We start from the raw sequence: 13,873 nt of genomic DNA on the forward strand, positions 1-13,873 counted from the left end.
TTTATTCAAATAACTAGTACTTAACTATATTTAAGTGTATGAAAGTATTAGCAAAGCATTTGAGAATAAGAACCATATTGTAAAAAGTATATTTTACACACTGTACCAAGTAATTATGTAATCTATAGGACAGGTATTAAAATTCTGTACCAATGCTTTCCGATTTCAATGTAACAATTCGAGTGAGTGCTTCGAAATGAAACATTTTTTTATATACTAAAAAATTTTAATTTTTGATTTCTTTTTTTGAGTTTTAGCTTCAAACTTAAGTTTGAACCTAAAACTCAAAAAAAGAAATCAAAAATTTAAAACAAAAAACACTCTAAAAAATAGCGTATTCACTTTACACAGTTAAACTTGAAAAAAATCAACGCAGCGGCAAAATAAACAAATGGTAAATTTACAGGTAACAAATGCTTAAAACCTAACAATATTTTCTGTGGAAGAAGTGATTATAAGCAATATTTGGTATCTGCATTCAAAAGTTGAAATTGATTAAAAACAGCTGAATATAAGCTTGTGTACCAATGCTCTCCCCTATTGATCCTACTAATTTAAAAGATTCTGAACTCTTGTAAATTGAATTCACGTCATTTGTAGAAATGCTGCACTTAAAGGACCACTGCGCTATAGCTCTGGATGGTTAATATTTACTATTCCAGTACACTTGCATTAAAATTGTTGTTTAAATGCTTAATGTAATAAAAAGCCATTAAGGTAGCGTTCGTTTCAGGACAATATAGCTAATATTCGCACAATTTTCATTAAATTTTTTTTACTTTTCTTAAACAAAGATCACTTCGTTTTCAAGTTTCGAAATCTTATCATACTAAAAACCTCTGTATGATAGATTGCAGATAATACTGCTGTTTAAAGCATTGTAAAAATTTTATAACAAATTAACAAATAAGGTTGTCAATAATGTTACACTTAATTTCTTAAAAGAGTCGTAAAGTCAGTGCACACTAATTTTCTAAAAACTTGAAAATGAGTTAGAATTAACCGCAGCTTTAAAACACTTATCTTTTTCGGTTGTTAGTCAGCAAAACTCCCTGATTTTTTAGGACAACAAAGTTTTTGTGTGTTTTTTCTGAACTAACCGCTACATCATCTAATAAGGAATCGAATAGATAAAGGCCAGTTGTGATATAAAGAGTAAGCGTATTAACTATTTTGTTACAAAAATTTACTTGATTAGAGATCTATATCCTTAAGAAAAAGCCAATTATTAGGCTTAAAAGCATTGAGACTGGTAAAGAAACATTTTTAACTAAACACAGTTTAAGTTTTCACTCTGACTTACATATAAATCCCCACAAGAATAAGAGGTTTAAAATGTATTTTATTTCACAATAGCAGTAAATATTAAATTTAATATGGAAATTCAAGAAATCTCTTAAAGAGTGTAAAATGGAGTCAAAGAGTTCTTGAAAAAATTCCATATAATGAACACAAGTAGGTAGTTTGTGTTAAGTTAAAAATGATCGGTTTTTGAAATTCGGCAAAAAGACAACTTTAGGCATCCATGTTTATGTCAATATACAGTAAAGACAGGAAACATAAAAATGGCTTGAATATTGAAGTATAAACTTTTTTATTGATCTGAAATTTTTTGAAGTTGTTTTGAAGATCTCAGGAGAAGTGGTCTAATAAAGATTGTAAAAATTTCATTTTCATTCTAAAATTATGAGAACTTGATTTGTTGTTAACTTTTGTTGGTGTTAATTATTTTCTTATTTTTCCATCATCAATTACAAATATGTTTTTTTTTTTTATTATATTATTAAACTTTAAAATCTAATTTAAAGTCTACATCTCTTCCTGATGGCTATTAAAAGGTTTAGTTGCTCCATTTTCTCTGTAAAACTCCCGTTGCATAAGGTCAACCCGAAAATATTTTCGCACTGGTTCTTCAAGCGGCAGGCGATGTCCATACGCAGACGATGACAATAAAGGAACAATTTTTCCCGATTTCTAAAGTTGATAATAAATAAACGTAGCGCAAGATTAGACTTATCTACAAAAGTTAAATGAAAATCATAGTTAAAAACTGAACCAATAAACCGAACTGAACGTCGATGGCCAAATAATATTTACTTCAGCATTAGAATTTATGCCAAATGCATCACTCGAATTATCTTGATCTTGTTTGTTGGATTCCTTGTTTGTTGGATCGTGAAAAAGACGATCGTATGTCGATAAAGCAAATTGCTTCATGGAAAAAATAAAAATTAAAATAGTTGGTGAATAAAATCGCATAAAACAATTGGGTTTTTCTTTAAGCATATTTTTGCAAAATGTTATAATATGTTGCTTATTTAGGAAAGTGTTATGTTGCTTATTTAGGAATGAATAATTTTTCTTGATCTAAAAAGTTTCTAAAATTTTTTTCCCATAAAAAAAATTTACTAAACAAATTGTAAATATTATCGCGTTATAAAAAAAAATTTAAAATACACTTTGGTTTTAATTATTTTTTTATAATACTTTTTAACTTACATGCTTTTTGTTGTTGAAATAAGAATTATAATTTGAGAAGTTTCTTTTAATCTTTTCCATTTCAAAACGTTCATTTTTCGAAGAAATGTGGTTTGCATGGATCAAACGTTGACTCTTGTTGCGAAATTATTATAAAAATACTGTTAAGACAGAAGATCAGAAAGTTGAAATTTTTTAAAATACATTATGGTTTACTTTTTTCACATTCTAAATGTTATTTTTAAAAAATGTGAATTTATAAAAACGGTTTTATACCGCTACTATTTCTTTCCATTGGTTTTTAATTTCTTCCGGAGTGTATGTTGGCATTTTTTTAACGACATTCATTTTGTCTTTAGAGGTCATTGCAATGTAAAGTTATTTAATAATGGAGTTTCTTAACACAATTTATATTAAAGACACTTTTAACAAACATAATGATGATTATGTGACAATCATAATATTAAGAATAATGTATTAAGTTGAAAACTCAACATTATGATAATAACTAAGTGTTAGGACTATTGTAATTGAAATTGTAAAAATTAAATACAATTACACATTACAATACAATAACATTGTATTGTAGTATTAACAAAAATATTGTAATAGAAACAATAAAAAAATTTTGTTTTGGTATTGTATTGCTGTGATGAAAAACAATTACAATAAGTATTGTACTGTTTTTTTTTTTCTAACATTACAATAAAATTCGAGAACTATTGTATTGTTTTGTTTTAATGAATAAAAATTACAATAATTATTGTATTGTTTTGATGAAAACAATACAATAACTATTGTAGTGTATTACTTTATAATAAAGTAGAAAAGCTAACGTATTTTAACGTATTTATATTCATCTCTGACGAGTTTACTATTATTTTTGCTTTTTTTTATTTACGGATTTGAAATATATTGCAAATTTTATTTTTTACATATTTTGATCAGAAGAAGTTTACGTTAAAATTATTTTTGTAACTTGGACATGCCGATCCTATAATTATGCGTGGTTGTGGTGACAAATTACCATGAGTGTGTCATATATAGCACACCTACTTATGATGATCATTAAAAAACCAAGTTATCTATTTTAACCGATTAAAATTGTGTAAATGGGGTAAAAATATTATGCTTTATATGTTGATTAAAAAGTAACAAATGCGGTGTTGATCTTCAAAATATAATATAATACGCAATCGGTATTAATCTTGATCACCTTCGGATCATATTTAGATTTCGTATCACCTATCTTGTTATGTATTTCTAAGCTCTAAATGACCGCAAAATATTGTCTGTCTGATGATACCCTTACTATTTAAAGTTGCCCAATTTACCATTATGTTTCAGTAAAATAGAATCAATCATTAAATATTAGTTGTACCCTATTTCAAGGATACAAGAGTATATAGTCGGCAACTGGACTATTAAAACATTTATTAAACTTTGACAATAAAATAATTTTTTTTATTACAATAACAATGTATTGTTATTGTATTACAAAGACGAATTACAATACAATATTTATTGTTATTGTTGTGGGTCATTACAATACACTTTTTTTTCAGATATTGTTATTGTTTTACAAGATTAATTGCAATACAAAATTTATTTTTATTTTATTACAGAATTAATACAATAACAATAATTATTGTTACTGTTATTGTTTTCATTACAATTACAATAGTCCTAACCCTAATAATAACAACCAAACATTGCACTTCTAAATCTAGATCAAAAGTGTTGATTATTATCCAAGGACGATCTCATATTTCCAGAGATTTATTTTTTTACTTAAAGTTCCACAAATGAAAAAATTAAAGAAATTAACACTCAAGAGTAAAGCTGACGCAACAAGGCCAGAAGTTACAGCTGTTTAGTTTTAGTAGAAGCTAACAAAGCAGCCAATAAATAACCTCCTTGATCGAAGCAAAGAGTTTTTGTTCATCAACGTAAGGGAGAAACTTGATTGGAGGACTGTATTGTTCCAACTGTGAAACTTGGAGGTGAATCTTATCGATCCTTAATTTGTAGTTTTTTGGGTCACAATAAAGTTGATGGTTTAATTAAAATCGAGAGAACTCTGAGAAAAGAAGTACATTTTGATATTTTAGAATAGACTACCCTGCTGTCATGAAAACTTTTAATAAGACAAAGATTTGTATGTCAAGAAAATAAAGAACCTTCGAAAAAAAAAAAAAAAACTCTTTGAAACTGCGCTAAGAATATTTGCGCAAAAAACAAAGGAGAGCTCTCAATTATATAGAATGGCTCTCTTAATTTGCCGGATTTAAATACTATTAAGCTGTTATTGGATAAAGTTTGATCTTTGAGAAATGCAACGAATTTCGCAAAGTGAGAAAAATTAACGGAAAGAAGTCGGGCATTAAAATCAAGTTTTATTTCCGTGAAAATATTAATTTATGCAGTAGTAGGGGAGAACCTTAATGAATGGGACGATTATTGAATGGGACAAACTCAGATTCTTATAGAAGCATCGATGTAAGGATATTCAAATTCCTGTAACAAAGAGTGATAGAAACAAGAACTCAGCTGACCGACTCATCCATCCTATTGCTCTATGACCGTAATGACAATGGATATTATTCACTGATTTCAAAATATAACTGGATAGCGTATTCAATTTCCTTTTTAAAAAAAAAATGAAGCCAAAATTGGCCTCCCAAGATGGCGGCGATCGGAGCTCCTAGCGGTGATTGATGTACATTTTATAAGGCTTTTTACAGAAATATTAAAGAAGATAAATAGAGTTTTGAAAGAAAAACTAGACTATGAAATAAAGTTTTAATGGCTTTAAAGAAATGAAATGATTTCTAAAAAAATCAGACAACTAAAGTAATTATTTTGATACTAAGGTACAAAATATTCGATATACCTTTTAAGTGCAATTTACGATTAAATAATATTTATGCATAATCTATGTACCTTTTAGTTCTTAGTTACCCAATGCAGTGTGGTAGAAGGTTGATAACATGACTGTATGGTAAGCGGCAGTGGTGTCTACTTACAACTTTGACAAATTTTATATTTTCAATTTTTGTAGCAAGATACCAGATATGTACATGCTGCATGAACTATTAGCTGAGTGCTGTGAGTACACACAACTCAGGGGTTCCTTCTAGGATTATTTAATGCTTATTTATATCAATATTTTTATTAAATACTATATCCATTCATTACATATATGTAATGAATGGATATAGTATTTAATAAAAATATTAAGTACAAAATATTATTTTTTAATATATGTTATTTTACTTATGTATTATTCTTTGTAATATTTCAGCTCTCAATAATTGAGTCAATTGATTTTAACTTGTTATTCAAAACAAATCATTAAGGGAATGTTTTGATAACATACATTTTGTATGTTATCAAACATTATCAACATTATGTATCTTATCAAAATATTTATGATACGTAAATTTACAATAAACCATCTGCATTAAATGTTCGAATGCATTAGTACTTTCTTATCATTTCGAACAAACCAGTTTTTTAAAATTCAAAGACAGAGAAGGTTTAATTAAACCAACTAAAAGTGTTGCTATCATATACGAAGAAACTGAAAGATGTTTCCAAAGGTTGCTTGCCTCAATAAATGGCAACCTTCCAATTGAAATAGGAATTCAAAATGCCATTTCTAGGGCTGTTTTGAGATCAGTTGATTACTCAAAAATATTTAATGAACAAACTTCTCATATGTTTGACTCAGCTATAACTGATAACCATTTATTTGCACTGATTAAACTTATTTCAGAAAACTAAGCAAAAATATATTTATCACCTGGGTAAAAAACAAACTGCCAAAATAACTGGAAAAAAGCTTAGGAAGCAATAAACAAAACTTATCCTATTCAAAAACCAATCAAAAATATTTTTATGATATGATATGAAGATATGATATATATATATATATATATATATATATATATATATATATATATATATATATATATATATATATATATATATATATATATATATATATATATAAAATAACTCTAGAAGGAACCTCTGTGTTGTGTGTAATCACAGCGCTCAGCTAATAGTTCTTGCAGCATTTATAATTTTTTAGTGCCTATCTCATGAACTAATGCCTAAAAAAATATTTTATCTTAAAGATAAAATCAGCTGCCTACCATGCTGCTGTGTTATTAACCTTCTAGCACACAGCATTGGGTAGTTAAGAACTAAAAGGTACATAAATTATATAACAAATGCTAACTATTTGAAACTTGAGATTTCTGCACAAGCAAACAAGTACTTTTTCTTTACTTTTATTAAACAAAATAAATTTAAACAAATTAAAATTAAAATTTGTACTTAGTTTTACTGAGAATTTTTATTTTATTACATTTATTCTAAAAAACGAAAAACAAAAAGTTAATAGGGTAAGGTTGCTAATATTGTACCGATGCCTATATTGTACTTTTAACATAACTCGTTATTTTTACAACCCACAAGAAATTTTTTAATTTATTTTTTATCTTTGCTGAATGAAATTAAGTAGTCAACTGTTTTTTTTGTCATCCAACTGTATTAAGGCCAGAGTAAGCTCTTGTTGGTTTGTTATTGAAGATTTCTTATTTTAGGTTTTTATGGCTAAGCGTATTTCACTAAAGAAAGTAGAAGATATGATTTGTTCAGTGTATTTATGTTAACACGTTCGCTGCCAACTACGCTGCCAATTAACTACAGGACTTTTAGACCTGTTAACCTATATTAACAACTAATTTTACAAAAAGAATTGGTAAATTTGTTGTAAATTTATTATTTTCTAATAATTGATTAATTATAAATCAATTATAATGAAATAATAAATCGCTATCATTTAACTTAAAAATATACTTGTATTAACAACAAAATCCTGATTATTTTTAAAAAAAGCTGCTGTACTATAGAGATTTGCGACCTTTATGTATCACCTCATTACAAATATTGTTGCGCCCTTAGCACGACGCTGTTGTTATTAAAAAATTTTTTTTGATTAGATTCTATGTTAAAGTTAGCGAATAGATTTTTTAAACTTGCCATAACTATACAGTTCATGTTTTAAAAAATGGCCAGGTTGCTTTAAACATAAATGCGGCTTTCATTGACAATTAAGTATAACAAACACTAGGCTGGATATCAGCATCGCATCAGTTCGCATCCACAAAAAAAGAGTACATGATTATAAAATTTTATTAATATTTTCGTGATGCTGGTGCGTTTTTTAACACACCCTGAATAAATTTACGGACTGTCTTCTCCGAATCCTTTGGATATGTCTTTCGGACAGCCGCAAAAAAGAGAAAATTAATGAAGCAATAATAGGTCAAGAAAATCATTGTTTTTTTGGAAAGCAGCGTTAGAAGACACTTACCAATTATACATTTATAATATAAAGGTGGGTTAAAATTTGTCTATCCGCCTCTCTGTCTATCCATGTTGAAATTTATCATTAGCGAACAATTTAATTTCTAAATTCGATTAGTTTCTCAGAAATCTCTAAAATATGTGCTTGTAATAACCTAACCATAGGCCCTTTACGGAAGTAGTTCAAAATTCCTTTGAACTATTAGTTGGTCTTTTGCATATAGTCAAAGCAGAAATCCGGAAACATATATAATACCAGTAGCTATAAGAGGAGACTATATTTTTGATGCTACTTATACGACTGGCAACTAAAATCGTAATCTGTCCGCTTGCGAAATTCTTGTTCTTCATTAAACTATTTTAAACATCATTACTGCTCTTCCTTCCCAAGAGCCTTTGATAATGCACCCTTTCACAAGAATAATATCCAGTATAAACAACAGTCCATTTTAAAAATGATCTTGCTGGAGCATCACAGAGAACACACTGTTAAAGTTCTAACTTTAACAGTGTGTTCAACTGATTTTATTGTCAGACCGAATAACTTTAAACCACACAATTCTTGTCATTCTTCCGTAAACGGATATAAAGACGGTAATTAAAAAAGCAATTAAGGAAGGAATTAAAGCATGGACGTATAAGAGTGGACGTGCAACTTATTACAGTTTAAGACGTCTTGATAAGATGTCTTACGGACGTCTTAAACTGGTTATTCTATGAGACGTCTTGTTTAGATGTCTTGCGGATGTCTTAAACTGGTTGTCGGAAGACGTCTTAATGAGGTGTGGAAAAGCCGTCATAAACACGTCTTTAACTAGTTGCAGACGTCTAGACGAGTTAAAGATAAGTTACATACGTCTTAAAGTTGTCTCATGTTGGGTGGGCTACTTGTAACTCTACTTGTTGTATCTCTACAACTTATAACTCTAATCTAGTTTTTGTTTAAAATGAGTTTTTGTTAAGAAAATATTTTTATGTATTTAACAAAAAGATTTCAAGTCATGCTCACAAAACAAAAATTAACAAATCAAATATCTAAATTTTATTAAGGTTTTTAAAAAATTATTATTACAGTGACAGAAATTATCACATTGAAATGATAATGAGCATACTTTTTTACCATATGATAAAGAAATGTAAGGAAACATCTCCATTTTTTTTCTCTCAATACACTGCAGGAAATGAGACCTCATAATATTTTTATCACAGATAATTAAACTTGAGTCAAAACCATTTCATAAAGCAGTAGCATTTGCAATAGCATAAAGCCCACAATCATTTCCATTGTCTTGCTTTTGACATCTTATGACCTCCACATTTAAAGAAGAAATACATTCATTTATTAACAACGATCGTGCAACTCTGTGTACCAGTAATGGAACAGTGCTTTTATTAAATCTAGTAAACAGTGAATCATAATACTGAACAGAATTAGAACCATTTTCAGATGTTAAACTACTTATTAGAACCCAATGCGAATTTCTAACATTAAGTATCTGAACAAACTTTCTAGAAATAAGATAACCACCAAAGTTTTTTGAATTAAAAATCCAAGAACTTTGAAATCCACCTACTTCAGGAAACTGGTTTGAAATAAAGCTTTGTGCAATATCAATTAAAGTATCACTAAGCACACAAGATGGATGTTTAAAAACATCTATGCACAGCTTGACTGACTGCACTGATAATGTTGAATAAAAATGATTATCTACAGAAATTGCAGGAAAAACTAATGTTATGGATTTTGATATACTTGCGTCAGTTAGAGAAGTTGATGCTTTCTCTTGCTGGATTTTTTTAAAATTATTTTTAAATCATCTTTTTCAATTAATTGTTTAGTCTATTTAAGACAATAATCATGCTCTTTTAAAATCAATTGGGTGGACAATGCTTGTTTTTCTGATATGTAAGGCTTTATAAATAATACAATTTACCATCTAAAGTATGTAAAAATTTAGATTTAATTCAATGATAATAATTACTTATTCAACAAAGTATAATGTAATGTTTACATACCACATAGTTTGAATTTTTTTGCATACTTTAAAAAAGATTGACGCTCTGATTTGTAATATTTCGTCCTTACATCAGAGAAATATTATTTAATATCTTCAACAGAAATTTTGACTAATAAATTAGAAATTTAAGTAACTTTGAAGATTTACCTAACGGAACAAGGCTACTTATTTAACGATAGATTTCACCTACCTAATGGAAACTTAACATCATATGCTTATCGCATGCGCAGAGCTATCTGTCTACTTTTTTAACGGGCTACTTATTTAACGTGACACCGGCACAATCTAGATAAAGAGACTCGCTGGTCGTTACTTTTGAGTAGCGTGCAGCATAAAGAGGCAACTCCAATTCAGCAACAAACAATATTAAGTTCAGCTTCATATTCGGAAAATATGAAAATGGGTGTGATTTGAAAAGTTTATTTTAACATTTAATTGCGAGTGTTTTTTTTTTTTTTTTATTCAACACCACAATCAAGTTATCGTAAATGACTCTATTTGAACAGTTGTTGTTTAAAGTAACTATTTAATATAATCGTAAGGAAAAATGAAGAAAGAAGTAATCAGCGATTAAATTAAGTTCATTGATTTTAAAGAAAATCTAACCATTAGATTTTAAAAGCTGCAAAACAGGTACATTATAATTATGTATTACATAGGTAAATATAACATAATGTTGTTTAAAAATTATATATATTCTGTACATATTTTTATTTAAGATGAAAAATTTTCGCGATAAGATTTTTCTACACTAATTCGAGGCCTGATTTTTTTGATTACCAACACCAGTTCGATTTTTTACTGTTCTTTTTTTTTTTTTTGAGCCACTCTTGATTTCTTTTTAATTTTCGGTTTTTTAAATGATTTTGACAACTCACTTTCGGTTGAGCTGCTTTCGTCGTCTTTTCTTCTACTATATTGGTATCATTTTCCCCTTCTACTATATTGGTATCATTTTCCCCTTCTACTATATTGGTATCATTTTCCCCTTCTACTATATTGGTATCATTTTCCCCTTCTACTATATTGGTATCATTTTCCCCTTCTACTATATTGGTATCATTTTCCCCTTCTACTATATTGGTATCATTTTCCCCTTCTACTATATTGGTATCACTTTCTTGATAAATCTGATAATGATGATCAATTCACTTTCAGAACCGGAGTTATTCTTAACATTTTCTCTTAGTATGGTAGCAGTTTTTCGAGCATATAATTTTGCTTCGTGTGTAAAATGAACGAAAATAGTAAAAGATAGGCAACTTTTATCTGTGGGTTTAGCACACTGAATAGAAAATACCAGTCAACGCTTAAAGAAAGCCTGTATCAAGAGCTATATGACCAATTATGCTCACAAATTATAATTAAAATATTATATAAAAAAAAAACTGAAGGTGTAAAAAATTTTACCCTGAAGTTACTGATGTACACAAAGTGTACAAGAAGATTTTAACAAAGTGTAAACCCAAATCTAAAGATAATCTAACAAAAAAATAAAAGAAAATCGCTAGCTAAAAATTGGTTGAAAAACTCTACCACTGAAAAAAACTCACTTTGTCGCTATTCTAGTTAAAGACATTTATTATCCCAACTTTCATGTCTTTTTGAAGAAAGCCAGTTGTAGTTATCGACTGAACGCAACATGTTTTAAGTTAACCAGCTTTTTAATTTTGTAACTTAAGTGATGATTTGTAACTTAAGTGATGATTTGTAACAAGTGATGGTTAGTAACTAGGACTACTTCAGAAAAGTAATTTACTTTCTTAATCTAGAACACGGTGGTTTAATTTTAAGCATTTGCGGACATTTATGATGCGCATGCGCTATTTTAAAAACAACAATAACATCGAAATTTTGATTTTTTTTTGTAATGGTCTTTTACCGTAACCTAATAAAAAAGGTCATATCATTGCTTTGAAGATGTATATACCAAATATAAATTTATAAACTGATAAAATATGTGGCCAAGAAAAACATACTTTATTTGAAATACTTAAATTTATTAATTTTTATGTGATAAAATACGCAGGAAAGTCGGAAATTATTTTATGGTCATCCTTACTACTAAAACATAACAATTAAGCGTTTATTAGAACTTTTATGCTTTAAAGCTATATATATTTAAAAAAAAGATGGTTTTAACTTTATAATAAAAAAAAAATCAGAGTCCGGTTACTTTTTTAAGTTTAAAAATTTTGTACATCAAATCTTATATTTTAGCAATAAAAAAACACGTAAAAATGACTGAGTCTCATGAAACCAAACTAAAAAAATTATGCAGTATATGTGGAGAAAGTCTAGATAATGATAGTGTTCTTTTAACAAAACATATTTTTAGAATAGAGTTTTGTTTTTTTATCCGAATCGATAAGGACCACCCTTTTCAATATTAAGAAATATTGAAAAAGGTTCAAACACTGAAATAAAATTAAGATCTTGGCCTGAAAATTGCAATGCAACTGAATGTGTTTGCTTCAAAGCCAATAAAGGAAGAAAAAAAAAAGAAGAAGATAAGTGGAAGACCTTTAAGTATTAGTTATAGTGAAAATATTTGGACTAGACATAAAACAAATAACATACAATCTAAACTTTTACCTCAAGCAAAATTTAATCTTAAACTGCAAGATATTAGCTGCATCTTAAACCCTCAAGTGCATCTTTATGTGTGTACTCTTTGCAATGACATTATGCATAAACCGATTATTATAAAAAACTGTCTTCATTCATTCTGCTCACCATGTCTATTACCACTTATCACTGGCAAACTAATATCAAAAACAAAATGCCCTAAATGTTCTATTTCAATTCCAAGTGGTGGGTTAATTTCATCAACCAATGTAATTGAAAGGATAGAAAATTTGCAAGAAGTATGCAAGCAAGGTTGTGGTAGATTGTTTAAAGTCACACAACTGTCAGAAAGAAAGAATCATCAAAAAAGTTGTCAGAAAACTCCGATATCAAATTCAACAACATTATCAATATCATAGTCATCAACTTCACAAATAAACTTTTCAGATATCCCTATCCCTATCCCTATCCCTATCCCTATCCCTATCCCTATCCCTATCCCTATCCCTATCCCTATCCCTATCCCTATCCCTATCCCTATCCCTATCCCTATCCCTATCCCTATCCCTATCCCTATCCCTATCCCTATCCCTATCCCTATCCCTATCCCTATCCCTATCCCTATCCCTATCCCTATCCCTATCCCTATCCCTATCCCTATCCCTATCCCTATCCCTATCCCTATCCCTATCCCCATCCCTATCCCCATCTCTAACCCTTACCTTGACCCTTGCCGCCTATCCAACCAGCTTTATTGTGAAATATAAATCGTACTGTTATAATAAAATAATTGCGCATGCGTGTACAATATTGCGCTCTGAGTAGCTTATGGCTATGTAGAGCGCTTTGCGCTCTACGAAGACACTTCGGAAAAACATACTTTAACGACTTTTTTAATGTAAAAACCATGCTATTAACGTATTTGCTTTTGTAAGCTCATTAACTTATTATTCTCAAAATGGCGAATATTAGGGTTTTTAGTGGGATTTTTTACAACTTTGACTTCGAATTAGAGCACTTTCCGTTGATTTTCAGGTCCATGTTTTTATATTTTTCTGAATCAGCATAAAATTCTCTATCATAATCTGCAATAAAAAAAGGGGGGGGGGGGTGCGAAAGTGCACTAGCGCCCCATTACAATACCATTACAATATTATTTTTATTCCACTATAACTTTCAAAATTTCTTTTTTTCTTTTAAATCACTCTTGCGTGCATATTGTTATTATATATAAAAGCATTTCTGAGTCAATTTCTCATAAGACGATTTTGTCGCTAACTAATGTTGCATGAAAATAAAGTTTGGACAATCTATAAAATTTTAACAAGTATGGTAAATTTTATCATTAGGGATGTACAAAATAGATTTGGTTTTGCACGAATCTGCTTTTTAAATGTTTTTGGATATCATCAAGTAATGAGGCCCAATAA

General features: G+C 28.8%; 1 protein-coding gene and 1 pseudogene across 2 annotated transcripts; both read right to left on the reverse strand.

Annotated features, from left to right (window-relative positions):
- Positions 1-1,793: 1,793 nt before the first annotated feature.
- On the reverse strand, positions 1,794-2,823 carry LOC149878422 (uncharacterized). 2 transcript variants are annotated; one of them, XM_090073269.1, is made up of 4 exons: positions 2,755-2,823; positions 2,500-2,613; positions 2,098-2,211; positions 1,794-1,974 (listed from the first exon to the last, which is right to left on the reverse strand). In XM_090073269.1, the coding sequence occupies exons 1-4, from the start codon at positions 2,806-2,808 to the stop codon at positions 1,810-1,812; spliced, it is 447 nt and encodes a 148-aa protein (XP_089929395.1). In that variant the 5' UTR covers positions 2,809-2,823; the 3' UTR covers positions 1,794-1,809. The 2 variants fall into 2 exon arrangements, with proteins under 2 accessions (XP_089929395.1, XP_089929396.1); XM_090073270.1 differs by having other exon boundaries at positions 2,500-2,639; positions 2,755-2,813.
- Positions 2,824-8,876: 6,053 nt separating this feature from the next.
- On the reverse strand, positions 8,877-11,454 carry LOC149878423 (uncharacterized; annotated as a pseudogene).
- Between the last annotated feature and the right edge of the window lie 2,419 nt (positions 11,455-13,873).

The sequence above is a fragment of the Hydra viridissima genome, unplaced genomic scaffold (genome assembly GCF_058129835.1).
Source record: "Hydra viridissima isolate aposymbiotic clone 2 unplaced genomic scaffold, HvirCarnegie_v1 scaffold_15, whole genome shotgun sequence".
In the NCBI taxonomy this organism is placed as follows: domain Eukaryota; kingdom Metazoa; phylum Cnidaria; class Hydrozoa; order Anthoathecata; family Hydridae; genus Hydra; species Hydra viridissima.